Source organism: Sorex fumeus, unplaced genomic scaffold (assembly GCF_029834395.1).
Source record: "Sorex fumeus unplaced genomic scaffold, SorFum_2.1 ptg000115l, whole genome shotgun sequence".
Lineage (NCBI taxonomy): Eukaryota > Metazoa > Chordata > Mammalia > Eulipotyphla > Soricidae > Sorex > Sorex fumeus.
In genome coordinates, this window is record NW_026606172.1 from 2,191,041 (window position 1) to 2,218,758 (window position 27,718).

Consider the following 27,718-nt stretch of genomic DNA (forward strand, 5'->3'; position numbering starts at 1 on the left):
AAGGAAAATGGGGGATAATTTCTAAGATGGGAAGATATTACTGATACCCGCATAGGAAACTGCATGTGAGAACTTTCTTATGTCATGTTACTTAATATCTACTAAAGTCTGTAATTATTAACGTATACTTAATCATGCCTTTTCCAACTAAAATTAAAACTCAAATACAATTTTATATTGGACAACTTACCTTAAGAGTTCTACCTGCAGAACAGGCAAATTCCTCCTCTGGCTTATTCTATAAGCAGCCTTCTGAGAATCAGACGAGAACAACCAACTTCTATCATTTGAACACGGAGCATCAACTAACACCTAGAAGAAAAGGCATAAAATGTAAATTATGAACAAAATACATTCTTAGATGCAAAGAATAAAACAATGAAAAATGACAAAAATAGCAAGAAATGAAAACTTTCATTAACATTTATTATAAAACCAAAACATAGTTAACTCTTCTCCATGAAATCTCTTCACTATTTTTTCAAAAAAATGTTACTTTTAATGCCTGGTTTTCATTTCTTTTATACCCTTATTTTTTGAGAAAGGAAGAATGGGAGGATGAGGAGATGACTAAAAGTCGTATAGTATTTCATACTATGATGACTACAACATCATATTTTATACAGATATGAATTTTAAACATATCTTCCTTTCTTTTCTGAATTCTCAGAATTTATTTTTAAGAGAAACATTTCAATTTCAGTTTCTTGAAATTTTCTCCTTTATTTCAACCACCATTTTCTGAAATGTTGGTTGAAATGTTACCAAGTTACAGCACTGCATTGCACATGTTAGTCTATTGACCCAAAAACTAATGGATCTTTTCCTGAGTATCTGTGAAGTACCTGGAAATAAAGACCATTCTATAATAACAATCACATTGGTACCACTTCCTTTGAACCATGCAGACCAACAAATGAAAACTGCTTCCATGTTCACTTCATCAAAATTTCCCAGGGTACTGAAAAATTGTGTCAGGCTAAGTATGGAAGCAGATGGAAAACAAACACAAAACAAAATGTTAATGGGATCATTGGGAGCCTACCAGTCTGTCACAATGCAATAAAAAGTACCTTGTCAAATGTTTCTGGATGAACATCTCCCATTTCTCTGCCATCCAATTCAGACACTTTAATTACATCTATCAAAGGTTGTGGGATGAAAGATTCTAAGGTCTGTCTCAACCACCTCAATCTCAGACTGTTGTATTCATTACAATGAAGAAAACCTAAATATAAAAAATTTAAGTCTTTAAGTAAATACAAATAAAACATTAAATTTCCCTTTTAATTAATTTCAGAAAATAAATCTATCATAATCATGTAGAAATAGGACGCAAAAGGAAATGTTATATAATTATTATATCATAATTATTATAATCATATAATTATTATAATCATAATTATTCTATGATATTTAAAACAAGATACATACAAACAAAACAAAAAACAAATCATGCTCCTCAGATGTTCTCACCATTTACTTATATAAACAAATTTAATCTTGGAGGTGAAAACCTCTACACAATGATAAATTATGAAGAAAATGGCACTTATAACCTAAGACTTCAGATATAGTTTTTCCTTTATAACTCTCTGCAAGAGTATAATAATAACTGGATTTTTTTCCTAGCCTTATTATGTTTTAGAAGACTTTTTCATGCGGTGAAATACTAACAAAACTATGAGGTAGGTGTCATTATTATTTGTATCATACTAATGAAGGAAACTGAGGCTAAGAGTAATTTGGCAATGTTCACATAGTAAGAAACCCAGATAACTTGGCTCCGAACCTAAAATACTATTAAGTACCATGCTATATTGCTTCTCAATTAAGAAAGCTTTCAGCAAATGGTTCTGTCACTGGTAAAAATGTTGCCTTGGTTGCCCTTGATATATTTAAGTATATATGCATATATTCATTAATATGTATACATGTTTACTAAATGATAGCATAAATTATCTGTGGTGTGAGATTAATCAAATGAGTTTATTTTGTGTAATATATTTAATTCAAATTAAACATACAAAAATTTTAATTGTTCATAAGGCCACTTCCTCTTCACAAAAATTATTTCAATATATAACCATCTCCCCAAACTTTTAGTTACCTAAAATACTTTTCTCCAAAATTACTTCACCTCAACTCCCTGATTTTTTTTTTAATTCCTACGTTTTAGTAATAAAATTTATATTGAATGGCACTATTACATTTTTTCTGCCACCCTCAGAAAGCATAATGAATTTATCACAGTTGCTTCTGATTCAAAATTTGGATCGGTTTTTCCTTCCTTTTTTTATCAGTAACTCAAGTCAACTTCCTACACCATCAAAAATGAGATTATTTTTTTAAAAAAAGAGATATTTTAAATGCAGAAACTATCAAGGAATAACATTAAAATTACTTAAAAGCTACTGTCTTGTTTTCACCCCTGTTCTTATTGCAGCACTATTCACAATTCACAATACACAAAAACCTGCAAACAACTCAGAACAGATGACTAGATAAATAAACTGTGGTGTATATACACAATCGGATACTTCTTAGCTATAAGAAAACATGCAATCATGCAATTTGCTATTACATTGATGGAACTGGAGGGTATCATGCCGAGTGAAGTCAACCAGAAGGAGAAAGTCAGATACAGAATGATCTCTTTCATATAAAGAAACATGGTATGAAAATAACAGATAGTCAAAGACAACTAAACTTATCAAGGGCACGGAGGAACCCTGAGTCAATGGGAGTGGGGAAGGGACACTGGTGGAGGAGGTGGCATTGAAATCTTATCATTAACAGAATTCTAAATCACCATGCTTAAAAGAAAAACTTTATTCAGACAACTACCATTTAACATTTTGAAAAATATCATACTATATCCTGTCACTGTCACTGTCACTGTCCTCCCATTGTTCATCGATTTGCTCGAGCGGGGCCTAGTAACATCTCCATTGTGAGACTTGTTGTTACTGTATTTGGCATATCGAATACATCATGGATAGCTTGCCAGGCTTTTGCCGTCCAGGCAAGATACTATATCATTTAATGTATATACCAGCCTATAAATTTCTATTAATAGAATGATATTATTTTGGTGGGATGATTTTTTTCTTTATCCTTCATCTCCCTCCTCTATCAACTGTCAAGCTTCCCTAAAAAAGGAACACAAAATATCATCCTGATTTATCTCCACAAAAATGATGTATGCACAAAATACATATGCATACGTGCACGTAATCTATATCCCTGAGAATTATATTGTATAGATACTCTCCCCCTTGCTCTCTACAAATGCCAATGCTTCAAGAGTACAGTATCAATATAATCCCAAATCAACTGTAGATCTAAATAATATATGACATAGATATATCATTCTTTACCAAACCATTACCTATTATTGGGCATTTATACTATCACCACTAATAAATGCATTCAAAAAACATGTAACATCCTACACGAACAGGAACCACAGTTGCCCTTGATATGTTGATATAACTGTCAGTTGTCAGTCAAAAGAGCAGATTGAAATAATTCTCTTTCGTGGAAGTGATTAAGAGTCCACACAGGTCCATTCAAGTACAAAAATATGAAATTTACATTGGACAAGAGCAGGGGTCCTATTTTACAAGCCTTGTATCCCACAGGAGCTAATCCCCATTCTGACAACTCAACAACCACAGCTTCCAGGGTCCCCACAAGGCGCAAGCCCAGTTATCAGAATTACTGCATTCAGCAAGGCCTAAAACATAGCTTCTCCAACAGCATGCTATTATTTAGTTAATTTTTCTCCCAGCATATATGCAGTTTAACAATAAGGATCATATTTATCATAAGCAAAGCTTCCTATGAACACAATCATAATCTCTGTCAAGCTACCAGGAAAACAAAGGTAGGGAACTAAAGGAAAATTTTAATGTAGAAAGGGAAAACTGACTTCACCCACTCTTTACTCAGACATTATTTGTATGCACATACATGTACACATCTGTATCTACATACATAAATATATATTGGTTTTTCTCATTAATTTCATCGTTACCAACCTCTAATGACTTATCATCCTACACTAAATAAAATTCAAACACCTAACCTTTTACTCAAAGTCTGTAATAGTGAAACTTTAGGACACATTTCAGTTTTAACCTCATACTGTACTTCACTAACAAATGCTGTACTCTCTCCACTGACCAGCAAGGTCATTTCTCAACTATCCCATCATGCTTACCCTTTTCTGCATCTCCTATGAAGTATTCAAGCATGTTGATTACTTTTTGAATAACAGGACTTTAGATGTACATATGAAAGGAGCTCAGAAAATGGCCTCTGGGCCGGAGCGATAGTATAGCCGGTAGGGCGTTTGCCTTGCATGCAGCCAACCCAAGTTCAATTCCCGGCATCCCATATGGTCCCCCAAGCAGTCAGGGGTAATTCCTGAGTGCAGAGCCAGAAGTAACCCCTGAGCATTGCTGGGTGTGACCCAAAAAGAAAAAAAGAAAAAAAATGGCCTCATTTTTGTTAGGGCAGGACAGTGGGAGGGAAAGTTGTACCTTAAACATCTTATCATCTTATTTCACAAATAGCAAAGTTGTACCTTAAACATCTTATCATCTTATTTCACAAATAGCAAAATTTGATTGATGTACATATCTATGTTGGTGGCTTCTGGAGGATTGGTTGAAATACTTTACAGAAGGTATCTGAAACCTCTGGTCTTAATCTGAAATCACTAGGACACAGGAATAGAATGGTTTGTTATGGAAGGTATGCTGTCCTAGGGCAGCACAAGTAAGCTGGAAACGAATGGAAGCAAATCATTTAAGGAGGGAATACAAATACAAGGAGTTTGTAATCAAGGTTGCTCGAGCTATATCTCTCAGGAAATTTCCAAAGTTCTATTTTGTTGGGCCTGGGAAGAAAGGAAGAACAGTTTGCTCCTTTCTGGTTTCTACTTCCCATTCTAAAAGTTAAGGTATATTCCACAAGTCCGTAATTTCCATAAACCTCAGGTCTGTGTCACCTAACTTCAAGTCTTCGACTCCTGGTCTGCAGACCGCTGAATGTCTGCAGATGTAGAAAGATTAAAGATGAATGGTTCATTGCAGTGGCTATAACTGCCAGTCCACAGACAGTATGGCAGACAAGTGCCAGTCCGCAGATGCAAAGAGTTTGAAGAACCCTGACTCGGGCCCTGCATGCAATGCTAAGGAAGCCAGAGAGTCCCAAAAGCAGTTATAGCAAGCACTAAGGTATGCTGATATTTCTCTCTGTGGGCACACATCTGAAGATTCCTTGATTTGTGACAGTGGTTGCAATACCAGTGGACAACAGCCAGAAAAGCAAGAGACTCAGGATTTCTCCAGTCTGGAAACAATTCTGATAGTTCAAGCTCTGAGGGAGGAGTAAGAATAAATAAAAATTATGCCTATAGTATGCTTATATAAATTTAAGCATATATAAACTATATACAAAAATTTAGATCAAGATAAATTCCAAGATATTCACTTCTAACAGCTATAATATACTTCAAAGGAAAAAAAAGTCATAATGATCTTTTGTTCCATTTCTCTTTTTTTAATGATTTAATGATTAAGTTTTATCTATAATTTTAATGAAATTTATAAATTATTTGTAAATTTATATTTTATAAAGGTTGTCATTTTTAAGATTTTTTTAAATGCACATGAAAGAGGAAGCTCTAAATTAAGTCACCCTTTACAAAATTCCTTATAAATAAAAGAATCCTATAATGCTTTATCATCAATTCTTACATTTTCATGAAGCAAAGAAAATCAACAAGAAAATTTTCAGGCTAAGCAAGTACTCCCATGTCAAAAGCTAAATTTAGTGTAAAACTTACCTCCTAGGTTCTCACTGTTTCTTAGATTTCACTACCAACTATATAGAGATCACTGATGTGTTAAAAAAGATGCTCGTCTTTCTTAAATTCACAAAAGATATTTAAAAACTATTTTCAAGGGGGTATGGTGCCGCCAGCAGGTAAATCTGTACCTGTGAGGCAAGTGCATCAGCAGCCTGATGGCACTGTCAGACTTTCAGATACTCCAAAATTGCTGCTGTGCCTTTAGCTGGACCCCAAAAACTTGGGGCAAAGTTTACCAAGAAAGTAAATGGCCAAAAGTTAGGTATGTGGGAGACACACCCATAAAACCCCTCTGGCTCAGCTATATAATTGGAGGCATGGCCTCTCTAGTTCCTGATCAAACTGCTTAATGGCCATGATCCCAGAGACTCAGAAATGAATCTCGGAACCCAAAGGCTTTTGGCAGAATTGCGTCCTGTTCCTGCAGTAGGTTACTGGCGCTGGGCCACTCCAGGTGGGAATAGGTTTCGTGCCCTGGCCTGTTCCCCCTGGTGGCCTGGTGACTGCCATCCTCCAGAGGCCACTGGACAGTAAGGTTTGGGCCTGAAGTGACAAGACACGCGGGGCCTCACCAGATGGGGGTGGAACAGGACCTTTCCTCCCCATCCCAACAAGACCCTAAGTCGCAGCCTACAAATGGCCTCTCTGGCTCCTGATCAAGCTGATTAATGGCCATGATCCCAGAGACTCAGAAAGAAATTTAGGCATCTTATAATAGCTCCAAGTTGAAATAGAGCTTTACACTATTTATATTCACTAAACAATAGAATTATGCAATACAAGGCATCAGAACCCAAGTCTTATCTAAAATTTAGTACAATGAAGTACAAATTTCATGCCTAAATTTTCAAAGATTTCAATTTTTTCACATACATTTTATCTAAAATAGTAATTTTTACCTCAACAAAAATTTATGTAAATTTAACAAATTTCTGAAAAAGACTCTGAAGCTCATACATCCGTACAGTGACCCATGGAAAGGAACTAAACTGGTAGCTTCATTCACTAATTTACTTTAATACTCTTATCTTAGGGGGAAAAATAGGCAATTCTGTCTATTTTACATGTGAATTATTCCTTGGTGTTATAAGCCATAATTAGGATCATTTGATATGTTGGTGCAAAAACTGAAAATGAAAATGAAATGAAAATGAAAATAAAAATTATTTTTGTCCATATACAAAAAGTTTTGTGAAGACTAAGTTTCCCTGAGATACCCATAAGCGATATTACAAATTCATATATGCATGCTTAATAGTGAATGTCTTAAGACATGATTGACAATGGATTAGAATATAGCCGCACTTCAAAGCTCTGGGTTTGTCATGGGTTGTATACAGGGCTCCATGCAACAGTCACAAAGTGAGAAGCTGTCTGTCCTCGAGAAGATAATGAATGACACTAGGTAAGGCAATAGCTGAATAACACAATAATAATAACACAACAGAAGCAAGATCACAGCAATGAAAACTTGAACTCAAATCACAGCTCTTCCACTTACCTTTAGTTACCTCTACTTCATCTTTTCTTTTCTTTTTTCTTTTTTTTTTTTTTGATTTTTGGGTCACACCCAGAAACGCTCAGGGGTTATTCCTGGCTCTGCACTCAGGAATTACTCCTGGCAGTGCTTGGGGGACCACATGGGATGCCAGGGATCGATCCCAGGTCGGCCACGTGCAAGGCAAAAGCCCTACCCACTGTGCTATCGCTCCGGCCCCCTACTTCATCTTTTCAAAGCATTTAATAATGCCCAGCTAATGAAATTGCACAGCTAAATGAGATATACGAAGTGACAGCTGCACCGCTTCTCAAAGCCATAGCAACCCAGAGAGAGGTTTATGTAGAGACACAACCTAAAATCCTGGAAAAATAGATCACTAAAACATGTCTGGGAAACAGATTTATGAAAAAAGATTGATATATTCCTTGGAACATAGAAACTTTATCCAAAATAGCTATTTAATATTTAAGTTGTTAGAGTAAAGTTTCATCTAATACTGAGAGTTCAAGCAAGTCTTTCTACGGAAGTCTACTCCTACACCAAAAATTAAAGAATGAGAGGATTTTGCAAGGGAAAAAGTGGGGAAACTGATATTGTAAGTTATGCAAAAGGATTAGGGGGTCTGAGGGAGTAAGATGCAAAAGTAATTCAGAAAAGAGAGAATTCTTCTAACTTTTCTCAACCAGTGTAGGCTAACTAGAGGCCCAACACTCAATAGGAAAGAGAATTTCAAGGCTGAAGGGATTTAGACCTCAGCAAGAAGAGTGATTAAGTTACTATTCCAAGATAGGTCATTCATAGTATGGTTAATGCTTTATGCTTTCCTATGAGTCAAAAATTTTTTTGTACTTTTCTTGACCAAGGAAAAAAAAAGAAAGAAAAAAAGATACAAAGGATATCACTCCATTAACAAGAGGAGAAGGTAGACCCACAACCTAGCAGACTAAGTTTTAAATCAACCTAAATATGACCTCTTTACTCATTCAAAGTTCGTGGTCCAAACTAAAGCCCTCTACTTATCTAAAGAAATTTGGTGCAGAAATGCACACTAGTACAGCCATCATTTTCACTTTTGCTTATAAAAGCCTTGATTAGCATTGCTTCTGCATTCCAAATTCAAGCGCTGTAGCTAACCTAATTTGGGCTCTGAGCATCAGCATGAAGACATCTGTATTTCTTAGTGCACCATTATCATTAGTCCTACTTAGATGAAAAGCTACTTTACTTGGAACACTGCCTGTAGTTCATTGCCCTTGATGTAAGAACAGGAAGATTGTTCTCTACTTCAAATTCCAGAATATACAAGTTTGTCTTTGGATTCCTAATTAAATCACCTTCCCTCCCATAGGCATGTTAAAATATTTATAGCATACTAATAAGCCTAATTTAGGATTAAGTGCCCTTTCTTTAATATGGTACCCACAGTTGATATTCTTCCATCATATACAATATCAAAAACTCTATATTTAAAATCGATTTATCAGCAAAAGGATGATATTAACAAACACAGAAAGTGGAAGTAAAAATAAATCTTATAATATATGATTCCACAAACCTCTGTTCAAATTATAATCATAATAAAAATATCTGATGATTTCTTATACAAAAATACAGCAAGTTTCAGTGATACCATTTTAGTGACAACTCTAAAAATATATAGCATGTTTTCTTTAATAATGCATATTTCAACTAGATTCACAGTTCCCATGATTTCTTTTTTCTTTTTCTTTTTTTTTTCTTGTAATCTACTTCAAAAGAAATGCTCTAAAGAAAGAAAAAAGTCAGCAGTCTTCAAACTGGCCTTGGGGATATCTACCTACTTTCAGATGGATAGGCAGGTTTAAATAGTTTCAAAATTCAATTTTTAGATCATCAACTCCCTACAGGAGAACATCTTTTGTCAAGGAATCTTCTTTCCTAGGAGCTATGTGGTTTTTTGTTTGATACGTGAACAAAGACAAAAACTAAATCACCTTTTGCAACCCATTTTAAAAACAAAGAAAATATCTCCATTCAAGATAGCCTTTCACTGAATTTAGGAAAGAGGGGAAAGCTTCCCACCCAGCCAGAAATTTTGTTTTTGTTTCTTTGATTTTGGGCCATATCTGGTGATGTTTAGGGCTTACTCCTGGCTCTGCACTGAGAAATCACTCCTGGTGGGCTCTGGTGACCATCTGAGGTGCTGGGGATGAACTCAGATTGGCTGCTTGCAAGGCAACTGACCTACCTACTACATTATTGCTCCAGCCCCACAGCCAGAATCTTACTCAACAAATTGTCCTGAGTTGTAGAAACCTCAACATTGAGCCTGGAAAATTAGCACAGGGCCTTAGAGCCTCTGCCTTGTAAGCATGTGGGCTGGAATTCAAATCTCCCTGAAAGACATAAGTAACTGCTATCTCCACTGCTCTTCTGTTGGAACTTGAGTGTCATGCTGTCTGTGTGCCCTTAAGACACAAGTGATGTCCAGCTGCACCACAGTCAAGTGTGTGTGTGTGTGTGTGTGTGTGTATGTGAAAAAGGTGGGGAGGGTGCTGTCACACGAGCACCATAACTTTAATAAGCCATATAAATAAACTTCACCATCAGGAAGTATAACCTCTGGCAAGCATGCGTAAGTATAGTGCAGTGACACCCTCCCAACCCCACCCCAAACAGATACAAGCACCAAAACCAGTGTGTCTAAACGAAGGGCACTCCCTCTCAGTGAGCATATACAAGCACCACAACTAAAGGAATACAAACCCAATGAGGACAGCAGCCCAACACCAGTACGACAGCAGTACGACACCACCCCAATTATGTGACCCCCAAGAAAGCACCACAGCTAAAAAATGTGCAAGCCCCACCTCCAGGTATGTGTGAAACCCTCTGTCAGAAAATGGGCAGCTCCACACACCAGGGCCCTTGCTGAGAAAGTGATTGGTTCTAACAGTTAGGCAACACTGACTTCTGGAATTGAGATGTTTTCAATCCTTTGACTTAACAGAATTTAAAAAAAAAAATACCTGGAGATTGCTCATCTAGTAGGTTTTAAAAATAGCAGTTGATGAAAAACATCTATGGGATCTGACATTGTAAGTTAGGATCCGAGAGAACTAGGGAAACATTTATAGCACAATGCCCAGCCCTTTATTAAACCATTGTTACCTGAAGTGAGCAATATCACCCCTGTGGGGTGCTGGAATAAAAAAAGCGTGAGAAGCTGCCTCGGGTGCCACTGGGAGTCACTTTCTATTCATTCCCTTAAAGAAGGTAGATTTCCAAGGGGACACAGAATAATTTTTTTTTCCTGAAAAGGAGCACTAAACCAAATCCATTTGGGATACTACAGCCTAATGTATTTGAATGAAGACATTTGCATTTATGAAAACAAAACCACCAAACAAACCAACCAAATCCAGTTGGTTGGGCACTATCTCCTCCATCCATAAGAAAAAATCATCCAGGGAAATTTAAAGTAACAAAAAAAGTTTCATCCTCTATTAGAAAAGAAAAAGTATAATGGATGTTGATTCATATATTTTAAAAATTTTTCTAAAAATATAAATTGAGCCAGAGAGATAGTGCAATAGGTAAGGTGCTTGTCCTTTACGTTGCTGACCAGAATTTGATTCCTGGCACCCCATATGCTCGCCTGAGCCTCTCCAGAAGTGATCTCTGTGCACAAAGTCAGGAGTGAGACATGAGTCTCACTATGTGTAGCCCAAAAGAAAAAAAAACACATAAATAACATTCATCGCATCATTTTCATACTACTACATCATAGTAATGTCACTTCAAAATGACTTTTGAAGGCAGCTCAGATAGAGAAGGGAGCACCAAATAAAGGTGTTGGGAGGATCCTCCCAGGATGGGAGATGCATGCTGAAAGTAGACTATAGACCGAACATGATTGCCACTCAATGCCTCTTTTGCAAACCACAGCACCCAAAAGGAGAGAGAAAACAAAAGGGAATGCCCTGCCACAGAGGCAGGGTGGGATGGGAGGGATACTGGGATCAGTGGTAGTGGAAAATGGGCACTGGTGGAGGGATGGGTACTGATCATTGTATAATTGAAACCCAAGCACAAAAATTTGTAAGTCTACAACTGTACCTCATGGTGTTTCACTAATAAAAAATTTTAAAAAATGACTTTTGAATCTTTTAAGATTACAGTAACCCATACTCAACTCACATCCCTCATAAACACTGAAATGGGACTTTCTTAATTGAAATGTACTATGAATGTAAAAGAGATAATCTAGAAAATTTTCCAGAAAATGAGACTGTAGAATATTTCATTAGGGCAATCTTTAGTTTGTGGGGCAGAGATTTTTACAGGGGTTAAAACATAACAACTTGCATGCAGCCGACCCAGTTTGATCGTCACACCACATGTTAAAATTATACTTTAGATATATGGTTATAATGAAAACAATTTTGCCAGTTAATACTCTTTATTAAATAGACTATCAAAAACTTAAACTTTTAGGTGCAATTGTCAAGTGTTGGATAGAACTGTCTTAAAAGTTCACAATCAGATGATATAAAAAAATAGGATGCTAAATGTATGTTTCTTGTTGCAACAAAACTGGCAATAATATTAATAAGAGTTCAAGAATTAATGCTAATCATAAAATTTAAAAAAAAACCTTTGTCACTGGCTTCCTTTGTCACTGGTTTTCATATTAGAATTCATACTACCTGGCAGATCTGTGTTCACAAGGTATTTTAATTTTGTTCCCCAATTTTTTTTTTTTTTACTTATAGGAGTCATTGTAGCACCGTAGCACTGTTCTTCAGTTGTTCATTGATTTGCTCGAGCAGGCACCAGTAACATCTCCATTGTGAGACTTGTTACTGTTTTTGGCATATCAAATAGGCCATGAGGAGCTTGCCAGGCTCTGCCGTGCAGGCGAGATACGCTTGGTAGCTTGTCAGGCTCTTTAAGAGGGGTAGAGGAATTGAACCCGGGTCGGCCTCATGCAAGGCAAATGCCCTACCCGCTGTGCTATTGCTCCAGCCTGTAGAAGTCATTATGTACCTTAAATAAGATGTTCATTACACTGATTTCCTCAGCTCAAATTTCCATTCTTCTGATACATTCTAGTTTTTAGGCTTTCAAAGTTTACAAGCACAATTGCACATTTTCCCCAGAGAAGAAAGCATTTTGTAAGCTAAGGTCGAGGATTACTAAAGTGAGAGTACAGTACCTGGATAAGCACACTGCAGCAGACCTATGGATTTGCCTCCAGGAGCAGCACACATATCCAGAACCTTCTCCCCATCTCTTAGTTCCAGAGCCAGTACTGGGAGAAGAGAGGCAGCATTCAGGAGATAGTATCTCTTGAGTTGTCCCACTCGGTGTCTTTCTGAAGGCATTCGGTCAGGAGTTCTGCTAAGGTAACACTTCACTGACTTGGGATAGTAGGGTAAGGAGCCTTGAAAGAGGGCATGATAGCCCCTCAAACGTAGATGCGCCTCCAGCTCACAGGAATAATTGAATCGGTTAAGAAGAACAGCATATTGCCAACATGATGGAGATGTTAGTATATCCCTAGAAATGAAAAAATGAAAAAGAGAAAAGCAGCATTAATAATATACAAACTGATACAATTTTAGATTACCAGCCAGGTGAATGAGGTCCTAGTTTGACACAATATTTACCTGTGACTTACCTGTGATTTTTCAGAGCCAGGATCAGTATGACTGACTTTTCCTTTGGTCTCAGGCTACATTTGGGTCAGGTCAGAGTGTCATTTTTTAAAACTTTGACTTTTTTTTCATTATGTTTTTTTTTCATTTTGATTGAATTTTGCCCACGGAAGTTGTATTTGTCTTGATTACCAAGTTCTAGGACCTTTAATTCTACAGGAAAAGGTCTGCCTTACTTGCCTCTGCCTAAGTGGCTTGTGGCAAAACAGCTTGCCTATCTATCTATCTATGAATGTATGTATGTGTGTGTGTAAATATATAGCCTATATATCCTATTTATATTGCCTATATATTGCCAATTTATGTATTGCCTATATATACATGTATATGTATATATGCATATATACGTATATGTGCATATATATACATATAGATACATATATACATATATGCTTTGAGGACATCTCTGCATACCACATCCACACCTTGGCCTCTCTACTTGCTTGTACATTTTCCAAGTGAAGGCCAACTCCTCCTAGTTGATACCCTCCCCACCCCTGGGCCTTTTAGGACCAGAAACAGATCCTCTTTCCCTCCACCTCAGTTCAAGCCGCCTTGCTGGACTTCTGATGTCTCTGCAGGTCTGCACCACAGCCCATGTCCATAATTCTGCTTGTTGCTGCTTGTATCCTCACAATTCCACTCATCACACCTCACACTGCACGCACTCATAACTCCTGCAGTGAACAAGACTCAGAAAGGGGAGCTCTGTTTGCCACTCCCAGTGCATTTTTTAGCACCATTCACTCCCCACAGAAAAGCCATAATGTGGTAGTGATGGTGGTAAGAAATCCCAGGGCTTTAATTCACAGCTAAGGGAGTGCTCAGAGTCAAGATGGCATTGAAGTTAGTCTCATAATCCACAAAGTCTCAAAATCACAAACCAGAAGCAACAAAAAAGTCAGGTACAGAAGGAAAAGAGCAACACTCAACTAATTCTTCGGAGAGCTCCCAAGCAATAACTACAAAGATTCGCCTTCAGAGCACAGCAGATAAAGCAGGGAAGCCAATTATAGAAGCCTACCAAGTTCAGTGAGTGAAAATAATAGCACAGAAGGCTCCCCAAGGACTAACCAGCCACGTAATTTCTCAGATAATGACTTTACAGACACTGTGGTTGAGAATGTTTAATAAACTCAAAGTAACAGTGGCACAAGTAGTAAATAAAACACAAAGACATAGGAAAGCAGAAACGACAAAACTACAATCAGAAGTAACAGAACTGAAGAGTATAGTATGCAAGAAGAAACCGCCTCCACTTAACAAACCTCAAAATTAATCATAATCAACTCAATCTAGATTTCTGCACAAGGCTGTTTTTTGTTAAGAGTCAAAAGTTCAAACCAGAGATGAAAAATATTATCCTTAAGGGGTATTTAAAGCTAAGGAAACAATTTAATCATCCAATGACAGATGAGTAGAAAATAACGTGGCACGTACATACAAAGGATATGTCAGAAATGATTAATCTTGCTTTTTTGTATCAACATGGACAATACTGGAAGAAGTCATGCTAAGAGTAACAACTCAGGAAAGAAAGATTTGTTGAGTTGACTCAGATGTGGGCTATAAAAAAGCAAAATCAAACAACAGGAAAACCAGGACTCTCGACTGTAAAAGTGTTTTCAAAGGTGAAGGGGAGCTTGAGGATTGAAAGAAAGGGGATCCAAAGGACCAGGATGACATTTCGGCACTGGATTGTGGAGTGGTCATAAGAGGTGTGAAACTGTCTCTGTGTAACACCAGCAGTAAGCCAACATTTTCCCATTATGTCTCTACAAAAGAGAATAAATAGAAGATTCAGTTTTAAAAATTTCCTTTCATAAAAATAAAACTATGGGGAGCTAACTACAATGAACTCGTTAGAGAATTAATGAAGCAATCAGGGTCTCAGATGATACAAAACCAAGAATAGTTTAAAAATTACTTACGGAGTGATAAGGCAAGCTTCCCCTAGCTAACAGTTATTTTCCTGGTTTTCCTTTCAGTTCAACAGATCTCTTAACAATCAGAAGCTCATGTCAACTGACAGATGATACAGCAGGAAATATTTAATTTATTTACTAGCTGACCTTTCTAGCTGAGTTATTTGAAAGCCTCATTAACCATGGTCAATTAAATAAATTCCAGCTGCTACTCACCCTGGAGTTGCCTCTGTGAGAAAAGGCTGGATTGAAATGGAACACCTGCAACTTGAAGTGTGCCCTGTGAATTTCAACTGGGAACTAATATGTGAAACTGCTTTCTCCTTTCACTGCCTCTTAATCTGATGGTGTGTCATAGGCACCAATGATTCTATTTCACTGCTTTGGAGGATGACAACCTCTTTAAATACATGCAGTCTCTGATTCAGTAAAGCTGATGTACAACCTAAAATTATGCAAGTTCTTTTGTGATGTTAGTGAGTTTGAAGACCACAGTTTGGGAACCAATGCTTCCAACTGGTCGCCAAAGGGAAATCCTTTTAGAAATCTTATTAGCTGTTAGAAATCTTATCTCAGTTCATTCCCATCTTACCTTCCAAACTGCACAAAAGCCTTGCCAGGGTTTTGAGTCGTGTGGTAACAGAGTAAGGATGATCAGAAATATAATTTAATCAATAGAGACTAGACTGACGTGGATATGTCTTACATGTGACAACCTCTAGGCAACAAAGAATATGTACTTTCAATTGGATTTTTTCTTCATAATTCCTAATGCCAATTTTAAGTGCTTATTCTTTTAAATAATTTGAGTCAAATGATTCATAAAATGTTTGTGTACACAGATAGCAACTTTAGAGGGATTAAACTGAATGCAATAAATCTAAGGATAAAACTTCTTTTATATTTACTCTTCTAAACCTTGGCCACAATGTTCATCCAAATAATAATTTTCTTTCACATCTCTTAATGAAAGTTAATCTTGCATATTTCCTTTTAACCTTATTATTTGAAAGAATTGTTAGTTTAGAAGCACCACTGGGTGTTTTAATTTATTGTTTTTTAATTACCCAATGTATTAAATTTTGAGACAAAGAGGAATTAAGTTTGGGGCAAAATGAAAAAGGATGGTATATTTGGAGAATTGAAAGGAGCCTGGTGTCCATCCGACAAGGGGTTGATATCAAGGATATACAAAGTACTGGTTGAACTCTACAAGAAGAAAACATCCAACCCCATCAAAAAATGGAGAGATGAAAAGAATAGAAACTTTCTCAAAGAAGAAATCCGAATGGCTAAAAGGCACATTGAGAAAATGCTCCACATCATTAATCATCAGGGAGATGCAGATCAAAACCACAATGAGATATCATTTCACACCACAGAGACTGGCCCACGTCCACAAGAACAAAAGCAACCGGTTCTGGCGCGGATGTGGCGAGAAAGGGACCCTCCTTCACTGCTGGTGGGAACGCCGGCTGGTCAGCCCTTTTGGAAACAGTATGGACGATTCTCAAAAAATTAGAAGTTGAGCTCCCATTTGATCCAGCAATACCACTCCTGGGAATATATCCCAGAGAGGCAAAAAAGTATAGTCGAAATGACATCTGCAATTGTTTGTTCACTGCAGTACTCTTTACAATAGCCAGAAACTGGAAGAAACCTGAATGCCCGAGAACAGATGACTGGTTAATGAAACTTTGGTACAATTACATAATGGAGTACTATGTAGCTGTTAGAAAAGATGAAGCCATGAAATTTACATACAAGTGGTACTACATGGAAAGTATCATGTTAAGCGAAATGACTCAGAAAGAGAGGGATAGGCATAGAAAGATTGCATTCATCTGGGGAACATACAGTAACAAAATAGGAGACTAACACCCAAGAATGGCAGAGATTGGTACCAGGAATTTTGCTCCATGACTTGGAGGCCAGCCACACGTGCTAGGGGAAAAGGAAGCTCAGATAAAGAAGGGAGCACCAAATAAAGGGTGGTGGGAGGATCCTCCCAGGATGGAAGAAGCATGCTGAATGTAGACTATAGACCAAACATAATTGTCACCCATTGTTTCTTTTGCAAACCACAACACCCAATAAGAGAGAGAGAACAAAAGGGAATGCCCTGCCACAGAGGCAGGGTGGGATGGTGGGTATGGGGGGTGGGAGGGATACTGGGATCTGTGATGGTGGGAAATGGGCACTGGTGGATGGATGGGTATTTGATCATTGTATGACTGAAACCCAAGCACAAAAATTTGTAAGTCTACAACTGTACCTCATGATGTCTCACTAATAAAAATTTAAAAAAAAAAAAAAAAGTAAAAAAAAAAAAAAGGAGCCTGGTGTGGAGGTAACACAGGTGGTACAGCACAAACCTAACATGTGTGAGGCCCTGACTTCAATCCCTAGAACCCCATGACCCCTGAGTATTACTGGGCTGAAAAACCAAATCTTTGGGCCCATACCAAAAAGATCATTTAAAGAGACCCCTGTAAATTATATGGGGGCCAGTGTTATAGTACAGTAATAGGGCATTGCCTTGCACAAGGTCAACCTGGGTTAGATCCCTGGAATTCCATATGGTCTTCCAAGCACTGCCAGGAATGATTCCTGAGTGCAGAGCCAGGAGTAACCCCTAAGTACTACAGGGTATGGCCAAGCCCCCCGCCCCCCCCCAAAAAAAAGATGGAGAAGAAGTCCAACAAATGGAAGAGGGAGGGCACAGTAGAAGATATAAACCAGGTGCTTTATTTCATACCACCTCCAGGGAGTCATGAGAAGTCTGAATCATGAGAAATCATGAGAAATCTAAATCTAAGTCATGAGATGACCCTTTACTGGTCTCTGAGATTAGATGATCAAATGTACCAGCAGCCAATTAACTGAAGCCTATATGGGAAAGGGGAGATATACCGGGGATATTGGGGAATATGGGTGGTGGGGAATGTGCACTGATAGAGGGATGGGTGTTTGATTATTGTGTGATTGTAACCCAAACATGAAAGCTTGTAACTATCTCACAGTGATTCAATAAAATTTTTTAAAAAAACTGAAGCCTATAAGATCAGTGACCAAGTCAATGTTTTGCTAATACAACATTGATACTATTTTGAGAAGGGAAAAAAAAAGTGCTATTCTAAGTTGACATGAAAATCTTCACTTGATTAAAAATGTAATTCCCAGCATGCATATAATGTAATATATAAATTAAATTAAAGGTATAAATTACATCACTTTTTAAAGTGTACCCAGTATAACCTAAATACCAGAGTGATTTGATAACCACTATTTTCCACTTAAATATTCATGAACCAGGCTGGGATGTGGGCCAGCTGGTTGAACATATCTTATATTCGTGAGGCCCTGGGTTGGATTCCCAGGTCCACAACACAAACAAAATGCAGTTTTCTTGAACAGAAATACATTAATCTACATTCTACTTCCCCAGTATATTTTGTTTTGACATCTTTAGCACATGGCTGGCCCAGCCTACCCAGGTTCGATTCCTCCGCCCCTCTCAGAGAGCCCGGCAAGCTACGAAGAGTATCTCGCCCGCACAGCAAAGCCTGGCAAGCTACCTGTGACATATTCAATATGCCAAACACAGTAACAATGAGTCTCACAATGGAGACATTACTGGGCCCGCTCGAGCAAATCTATGAACAACGGAAGGACAGTGTTACAGAAAACACTTCTCTCACATAGTTTTCACTGTAGCCTTCAATCACAAGTACTAAAGTAATAAAATTTTAATTGTTATTCATATATTAGTATAAGACTAATCAAACAACTTACAGATTTGGTAACTATTAAACATAAGAGGAAAATGTGATAGTTTTGATGAGCCAGAGAGGTAGTAAAGTGGATAGGTCACCTTCCTTGCATGCAGCTGACCTAGTTTGATCCCCAGCACCACATAAGATTTCCCCATCACCACAAGGAGTGGTCCTTGAGCACAGAGCCAGGAGTAAGCCCTGGGTACTACTCAGTGTGGCTCAAAAACCAAAAATAAAATATTTTTTAAAAATAAAGTTGATATGAGCTTTTGCTCTCATATTCATAACAGACCTACAAAGAACCAAAGTCCAGTACCAATTTCATTCCTATTTTGTGTTCTTTTGGTAAATGCTAGAAAATGAAGTCTTCATTTAAATGCATGAAAATTAAATATTTTTATATCAATGTCTGCCATTTATTGGAAAGTTATACTCCAAAATCCCTTAGTAATCCAACGAAAATATTTATCTGTACACTGACAATTCCACTAGAGTTCTTTTAGTTGAAAGCAAAACTCAGAAACCATCTGATCTGTCAAAGAATTAGTAGATAGTGATTTCCTTTTACCCTTACAATGACCATCAAGTGTCTGGCATCTGGAGGTTTTGAAATGCAGGTTGGAAGTCAGGATAGTGAAAATGTACCTGTTTATATAAAGTGGGAAAGAAGAAACTGTAGAAAGCTATGACAGGAGAGTTCATGCCTGCTAAGGCACATAACAGAGCAGGGTTAATTTTCTAAAACACACACATAAAGTGGAGAATTTCTAAGTGGAGTTCTGTGACTTGAATGTGTCATATGCACCTTGAAAAACTGTATATTATACAATGTTTCTTGCTTATAATTTTCAACCAACTTTCCTGTTTTAATCTCTCCTCCCACTATTTCTTCTTACCATGCTATCTAAATTATGAGGATACAAATCACTTTTTCTGGAGAGATAGCTCAAAGGGCATGCATTGCATGTGGAGGCCCAGGTTTGATCCCATCACTGCATAATCCCCAGCATACTAAGACTGACCCCTTAGCACCCAAGGGTGCTCAAAAAAATTTATTTTGCGTAGAACTTGCTAGGCAGAACTGATATCATCTTACAATGTCAATTTAAATTTTAATGTTTAGGGGTCCGCAAGATAGTCCAGTGGCTTAAAACACTTGCTGAGCAACAGCAAGGTCAGTGGCTTAAAACATTTGCTGAGCAAGGTCAAAAGCTCACATAGCACTTCTACCCTCACACACTCTGGGTATTCTGTAAGAATGTGTCAGAAATGTCTAATGACCAATAACTTACACTTATTAGTGTAAATCCATGAGCTTAATCCCTTTGCAGCCACATGTGTCCAGACAATGCTGAGAGCACCACTTACCAGTGAAGGAGCAAGGAAGAAGCAAGTAAATAAATTGTCACGGTCACGGTCCTCCCGGTGTTCATCGATTTGCTCGAGCGGGCCCAGTAACATTGTGAGACTTGTTACTGTGTTTGGCATATCGAATACTCACGGGGAGCTTGCCAGGCTTTGCCATGCGGGCGAGATATTCTCGGTAGCTTGCCGGGCTCTCTGAGAGGGGTGGAGGAATTGAACTAGGGTCAGCCATGTTGGCTACGTATAAGGCAAACGTAGCCCTACCCGCTGTGCTATCGCTTAAATTGTAATGCTTAAAAATAACAGAACTCCTTTTTATTCCATTGCTACTATTAACCACCAGAGGGCACTCACTTAATTGTATTGTAGGTCTGGCTAAGAAAGAATTCACTAGGGCACAATTCTTAGACCTATGCCCAAGTACACTTTAGAACCGTTTTTCCCCTATCCCTTGGCTATGCTAAAGATGAGCTGATGCTCTCCCATTCCTTGACGCGGAGTCCCTCATTTCTCAAAGAAGAGCAATCCATGATCATATGTGCTGTTTAGAGTATCCAGACAAGAAGTCCTCATGGAAGGTTTGTTTCTGGTAGGGAGAAAAAGCTCAAAACACCTCATACCAGCATTCCCTCTGTCAGGGATATGTGTGCATACACACACAAGGCTAGAATCACAGACTTAAAAGCAGTACGCAAAGTCACAAACTGTGATGCACAGTTGGCACTGTTTCTAACCTGATTTAAATGGGTTAAAAGGAAATCCTTCAACAGGGCTTTATTTGCAGACTAAGGGTAAAAAGTGATGTAAAGGTGTGTTCCCTTATTTTCCCCAAATGATCATTCTACCAGCTTCACAGATTCTGGTAACACAAGCTGTGTGGGAAAATTATTTTTCTCCATAGGTCAAATTTAAAAGGGCAGTTTTTGTTGTTCATTCTCTTATCAAGCGCATGTAAAAATTTCTGAATTTAACATGTTTCCAATTAATTCTCCTTTGTATATATACTTGAGGGAAGGATATCTATAAACTGTCTGAGTAACCAGTGCCTACTACAATGCTGGCATATATACAGATACAAACTTACATACATACATGTTGGTAAAAAGGCTAAGACCCTCACTTGTCAGTGAAGAGACAAATATTTAGTAAATTATGACAATAATATAACCTCAAAAGAATTACAAGTCATATCAATAAAATGCAATGGGAACACAAAAAGCCGAACTAATCTTACCAAAAGCATATGTGAGGGATTGAGCAAGAACTGACTAATACCAGTAACAGAATAAAAAGAATGATAACGCTAATCAAAGAATTATGTCAAATAGTCTAAAGCAATCAGAACTATATGTCAAATAGTCTAAAGTAATTTGAATTGGCATAAATTCATTTTATCTTTTCAAATAATTATAGAAAATAGATACTATTTTTTACATAGTAGGAAATATATTACTTAAGGATGTGGTGAGTCAGGTAGAGACGTTCAATAACTTAGCCTAGGTCATGTGCTAATATGCAAAGTTGGAATTTAAAACCACACTTTTTTACCACTATATAAAGGGAAATGGTTAAAACCCATCCATGACAGAGGAATAGCATATTCAATCACAGAAGCACAAAGGACCTTTAGAGATGCAATAAAATCTCTAATCCTAGCAGAATCGAAGCAGGACAGTGCATGGGGAAGCAAACAAGAACATGAAAGTTACAATATGAGAGCTATGAAATGATAAAGGCCTAACTACACAATAAGGTAAAGGTAAAGGCCCTCCCGTTGATCGTCGATTTGCTCGAGCGGGCCCAGTAACGTCTCCATTGGAGACTTTGTTGTTACTGTGTCTGGCATATCCAATACTCTCGGTAGCTTGCCGGGCTCTCCGAGAGGGGCGGAGGAATCGAACTCGGGTCGGCCATGTTGGCCGCTTGTAAGGCGAATGCCCTACCCGCTGTGCTATCGCTCCAGCCCACTACACAATAATGAGGATTAAAATGCTAGAAATAAGAAAATTCTCAGGTAAAATTTCTCAGGTCAGAGTAATAGTATAGCAGTTAGGGGGTTTGTCTTGCACACTGCTCTCCCGTTTTGATTCCCAGCATCCCATATGTTCCAAAAACACTGTCAGGAGTAATTCCCGGGTGCTAAGAATGGCAGGGTATGACACAAAAACAAAAAGAAAGGAAAAGAAAGGAAAACAAAACAAAATTACCTGGTAAAGAAAAGAATTCTGGGGCCAGAGAGATAGTCAAAGGGTAGGGCACTTGCTTTGCATATAGCCAACCTGAGTTCATTCTCCAGTGTGTCATATAGTGCCATATAGCCTCAAGTCAACCAGGAGTGATCCCTGAGCACAAGCTCTGAGCATCACTGGATATAACTCAAGCACAAAAAAAAAAAAAAAGATAAGGGTAAGAGATATAAGATGCAAGTGCAGAAAAGTTCAAAACATGAAGCTCGCAACTCTCTCTGGTAGAATCTCGGACAAAGATAAACTTCCTTTTAAAGATTTGTGACAAAGTGGAGTTCGTGCCTAATTCAATCAGCCTAATCAATGGCTGAATAAATAGCAATACTCCTACATTAAAATAAAAAAAATAAATAAAAATAAAGATTTGTGACAACATGTATAGAAGGGCTACCAACCAGAGCCTCAGGAAGATTTGGTATATAGGTTTACTCAGTCTTTATTACAGAGGAGGAAAGGTACAGAGGACAAAAGAGGAAAGTAACCAAGGATGCTTTAATTGAGTGGAGTGTACAGCAGCAGGTTTGCTGTATACTAAGTGTTGCTGTCAGAAAACGCTTACCCACATGAAACTATTGCTTGGGGAAAAGCGGTACAGTTTGAGATGATGGCATTTGGGGGGAAGTTTAATGTTATACCATATAGGCTTACCCGAAGAAAAACCTGAATGCAGCAGAGAGAACATTAAATCAGAGTAAAAATAACTTTAGATGTTTAGATGGTCACTAGGAAAGAAGTATTATAAAAATTAAAAATAACCCCCCACGAGCGGCTCTCCAGCACAGCCACGGCCCCAGAAGCACAAGGACTTAATGCAGAACCCGGCAGCTTGGAGCAGAAAAGTGAACGGACTATGCATTGACCCAGGCCATCAAGTCTGCCGGAGGGGAAAGGGTGTTGCCCCATTCGCCCTCTCCTCTCTGGAAAGAAAGATGGCGGCCACATGGGAGCCTTGTGGACAGCAGGTATGAGCCGGGAGTGTGGGGGCGACTAAAACCTCATGGGAAGGGGGGCGTTCCGGTCCGTCCTTCACGCCCTACCGAGGTCACCAGTTCCCCCCCACGAGCGGCTCTCCAGCACGGCCACAGCCCCAGAAGCACAAGGGCTTAATGCAGAACCCAGCAACTTGGAGCAGAAAAGTGAAAGGACTATGCGTTAATCCAGGCAATCATTTCTGCCCAGAGGGGAAAGGGTGTTGCTCCCTTCCGCCCTCCTCCCTCTGGAAAGAAAGATGGCGGCCACATGGGAGCCTTGTGGACAGCAGGTATGAGCCGGGGGTGTGGGGGCGACTAAAACCTCATGGGAAGGGGGGCGTTCCGGTCCGTCCTTCACGCCCTACCGAGATCACCAGTTGCCCCCAAAGCGGCTCTCCAGCACAGCCACGGCCCCAGAAGCACAAGGACTTAATGCAGAACCCAGCAGCTTGGAGCAGAAAAGTGAACGGACTATGCATTGATCCAGGCTATCAAGTCTGCCGGAGGGGAAAGGGTGTTGCCCCATTCGCCCTCTCCTCTCTGGAAAGAAAGATGGCGGCCACATGGGAGCCTTGTGGACAGCAGGTATGAGCCGGGGGAGTGGGGGCGACTAAAACCTCATGGGTCGGGGGGCGTTCCGGTCCGTCCTTCACGCCCTACCGAGGTCACAAGTCGCCCCCCGCGAGCGGCTCTCCAGCACGGCCATGGCCCCAGAAGCACAAGGACTTAATGCAGAACCCAGCAGCTTGGAGCAGAAAAGTGAACGGACTATGCGTTGATCCAGCCCATCAAGTCTGCCGGAGGGGAAAGGGTGTTGCCCCATTCGCCCTCTCCTCTCTGGAAAGAAAGATGGCAGCCACATGGGAGCCTTGTGGACAGCAGGTATGAGCCGGGAGTGTGGGGGCGACTAAAACCTCATGGGAAGGGGGGCGTTTCGCTCCGCCCTTCACGCCCTACCGAGGCCACCAGTTGCCCCCCACGAGCGGCTCTCCAGCACGGCCACGACTCCAGAACACAGAAACCAATTTCTTAACTATCTGACTTTCAGTAGAAATACTTCCAGGGTCAATAGGTAAAATAGCAGAAATCCAAAACCAACATTTAATTCTTGAACCCAGCTGTAGAAAGCAAATCACTTCACAATGCTTTTTCAGCATGTCTGATTTGGGGGGGGGGGGGGGGGAAACTCTAAATAATAGTGGTGAATCTTTTATTGAAACAATCTAATCAAAGCGGATAGAGTGTTAACTAGAATTCATCTGCCTCACAGGGACGGGGAGGGGTGGGGGGTGGGGTTTTATTGGGGTTCTTCATGGGAGAAAATAAGTATTGGTAAAGGGAAATGTGTTTGATATTTGCATGACTGAGACATAAACCTGAAAGCTTTGTAACCTTTCCCACAGTGATTCAATAAATAAATAAAAAAAAAAAATTAAAAATAAATGCTAAATCTTCCCTGCTACTTAAGAAAACTAAACTTAATTTTTAAAAATTATTTTCTACATAGGTGAGAAATGCACTTGCCTCTCTCTAGAAGCAAACAGATTAGCTAGGCATGATGTTATGCCTTGCAAATAAACTATTAAAAATGAGAAATATTCCTTTTTTAATATGTCCATGCCACCTTCCATGCTCAGAATTTCAAAGCTGAGAAAGTCTTTATTTGGCCTATGGCAAATTTTAGCACATGTTTATGCAAAACTTAAATTACCATGAAAATCTAACAAAAGGGTAGGTGAAGCAGAAGGAACAACTAATTAAATGGAGTTGAGGTTCGCTGCTCATTCTGTTTAGGGTCAAATAATAATTTATAAATCTGCCTGAGCACATTAAACAGAAAAATAACTCATTAGACAATGAGTACTCAAATTACTATAAAATCTGAAGACAATATACCTTCTTGAATTTTTTTTTAAAAATCATCCAAGTATGCCTAATGACATCCCAGATACGCAAGACATATTGAATAGAGGTTAGCAATAGAAGTTTTATTGAGTCAAAGAATTTGGGCACAATTGGGCAAGTTCCTTATATTGTGCAGTTTCCTCAGGTGAAACAAATGAGAAGCAAAAGACTGCCTGGCACAAGAAGGCTGTAACAACTGTGACTTAGACTATGAAAACCTTTCAGGAACGTGGATTTATTACACACTACTATTCATTGTTCTCTGTGAAGGAAGACAGCCGCTCTCAAACTGTGCTTTGAAATAAAAACCACAATCTGATGCCTGAGATATGACCAAGGGGCAGACCACCTGAATTGCATCAGAGGCCCTGGGATGAATCCTTCCATGTTGTCCGGAAACACAATTATAGGTAGTCTTGTGGACTACTAGTACTGCCACACATACACACACACACACACACACATAGTATATTTTCATATAACAAGATTTGCAAGTTTCTAAGAGTAAACACCATCTAACCCAGTTAGATATTCAAGAGCAATGGAATTTTCCCCACTCAGCAAAATTTACTGTGCTTTGCCCCTAACTCTGTACCTTTGTCTCTCAGTCCAAAACACTTGGTTTTCCTCTCTTACCACCATGAAGTCGATAACTGGCTTCTAACGTATTTGCTGACACCCTCAGGCTTTGTTAGAACAGACAAGTTACGTTTGCTTATTTTTATCAGATTACCTGTGGACTCATCGTGGTTTATGATACTTAGCAAATAGGAGCTTATAAAGCTGTAATCACAACTCTGCTCCCATATAAACACACCAGGGCAGCAAACTGCAAGCAAAATTGACAGGACTACAATCCTCCTCTTCATATTCCGAAAGACCTGGTGTACTTACTAAGCGCTCAATATAAAGAGCCCACAGAGACATTCTGACCAGAGATAAAACTCATTAAACATCCAAACCATTTTTTTTTACTTATTCACAAAATGAATGTCTGTTTTGTGTAACACATTTAAAGAATTTGTGTTTGAGCAGGCATGTGTGTTCAAGAGTCAGCAAGAGCTCTCAGGAAGAAAGAATGACTACTGAATGTCTTTAGCTGAGATGAAAGCAGAACTAGATTTAAGGATCTTTTGTATCTCCAAAACCAGTCAACTATTTTCTAAATTGTTAAGAATTTTCTCTCACAGTGTAATTAATTCTGCCACTGTGGAAGGCAGTCCTATTTTAAGGAGCAAAGCAAGAAGCAAAGCCCAAGGCAAGCGCTTAACATCTTACTGTCACTGTCAAGTGTTGTTCCCCCCCCCCCCCCTTTCTGCCAGCCTCTTATATGACTGACTTCTCATTTCTGTCCTTTTTTGGTCACAGTGGGAAAGGGCAACCAGGTTCAGATTCTTTATATTTTACCTGCATAGAACCCCTCCCCCCAAAAGGGCTTCTATCTTCCATTCTGTGGCAAAGCATCAAGAGAGGAATCAATCATACTAACCTTACTGTATTCCAGACATCTCCAAGTTCTTTGGAATATTGTTTTTCAAAATGATCCAACACAACTTTGCAAATCTGTTTTGCAAACTTCCTCTCAGAGTTTTTATTCAGCTAAGATAATAAGAAGAAAAAAAAAACTGCTGACACACTGTTACCAATACAAATTTATTGAACTTCAACATCAGCAGCCCTTTTAAAAAAAATAATACGGGGCGGGGGGGGGGGTGGGGTGGGGAGGAAGGGAGTTAATGACTAGTTTCTCACTTGTACTGTTACTATAATTGTATTCGCATTGCATTACGATACTCTTATGGGGGAGGGGGGGTGTTCCTCAAACGATTATTGCTCAAACGTGATGCAAAGACTGAAGCATAATATAGAGATTAACAGAAGAAGGTGAGTTAAAGGACCAATTTAAATCCGTGCCTTCAGAGGCTAGATTTAGGGAAAACAAAGAGCATGCCAGAGCTATGTTTACAACTTTAATATTGAGCCCCCAATCATTCCCAAAGAAACATTTCAGTTGGCCGGTTTTCCCAGACACTTCGCGGGCAATCCCGGCTCATTCATTAGGATGCCGCTTATTTGCGGGGAAATTTTCGGAGGTCGGTTAGCAGCACGACTCTCAGGTCCCAGGAGAGGGTCGCAGCTGAGCCAGTCCGCGAGGAACCGGCGTTCGGGGCTCCGTGGCGTGGACAGGAGGAACCCGAGTTGGCCGGCAGAGGCGCGGGGCCGGAATCCCCGCGGTGAGGAGCACGAGTCCGGAGCTTCCCGCCGGGAAACTGAGCAAACAGGGAAGTGACCCTTTTCCCCCCAACCCAGCCTTCACCCCTTCGGCTCCACTAAACGGGAACGCTTCCGTGAGAGGCGCCCAGCCCACTACCGGATCCCAGCCCTCACCCGGACCAACATGATCCCACCAGCAAGTCTGCAGCACACGCCAGCTTAGGACACCCTCGAC

At 39.2% G+C, this 27,718-nt stretch overlaps 1 protein-coding gene across 1 annotated transcript in view; it reads right to left on the reverse strand.

Moving 5' to 3' along the window:
• NSUN3 (NOP2/Sun RNA methyltransferase 3) overlaps positions 1-27,718 on the reverse strand; it is a 69,525-nt gene extending 41,807 nt beyond the window's left edge. The window contains exons 1-5 of the mRNA XM_056135457.1: positions 27,658-27,718; positions 26,759-26,868; positions 12,580-12,923; positions 1,074-1,228; positions 191-312 (exon numbers count right to left, since the gene is read on the reverse strand). Coding sequence (XP_055991432.1) covers positions 191-312; positions 1,074-1,228; positions 12,580-12,923; positions 26,759-26,868; positions 27,658-27,669 — 743 coding nt within the window. The 5' untranslated portion in view covers positions 27,670-27,718. The remainder of the gene's footprint in view (positions 1-190; positions 313-1,073; positions 1,229-12,579; positions 12,924-26,758; positions 26,869-27,657) is intronic.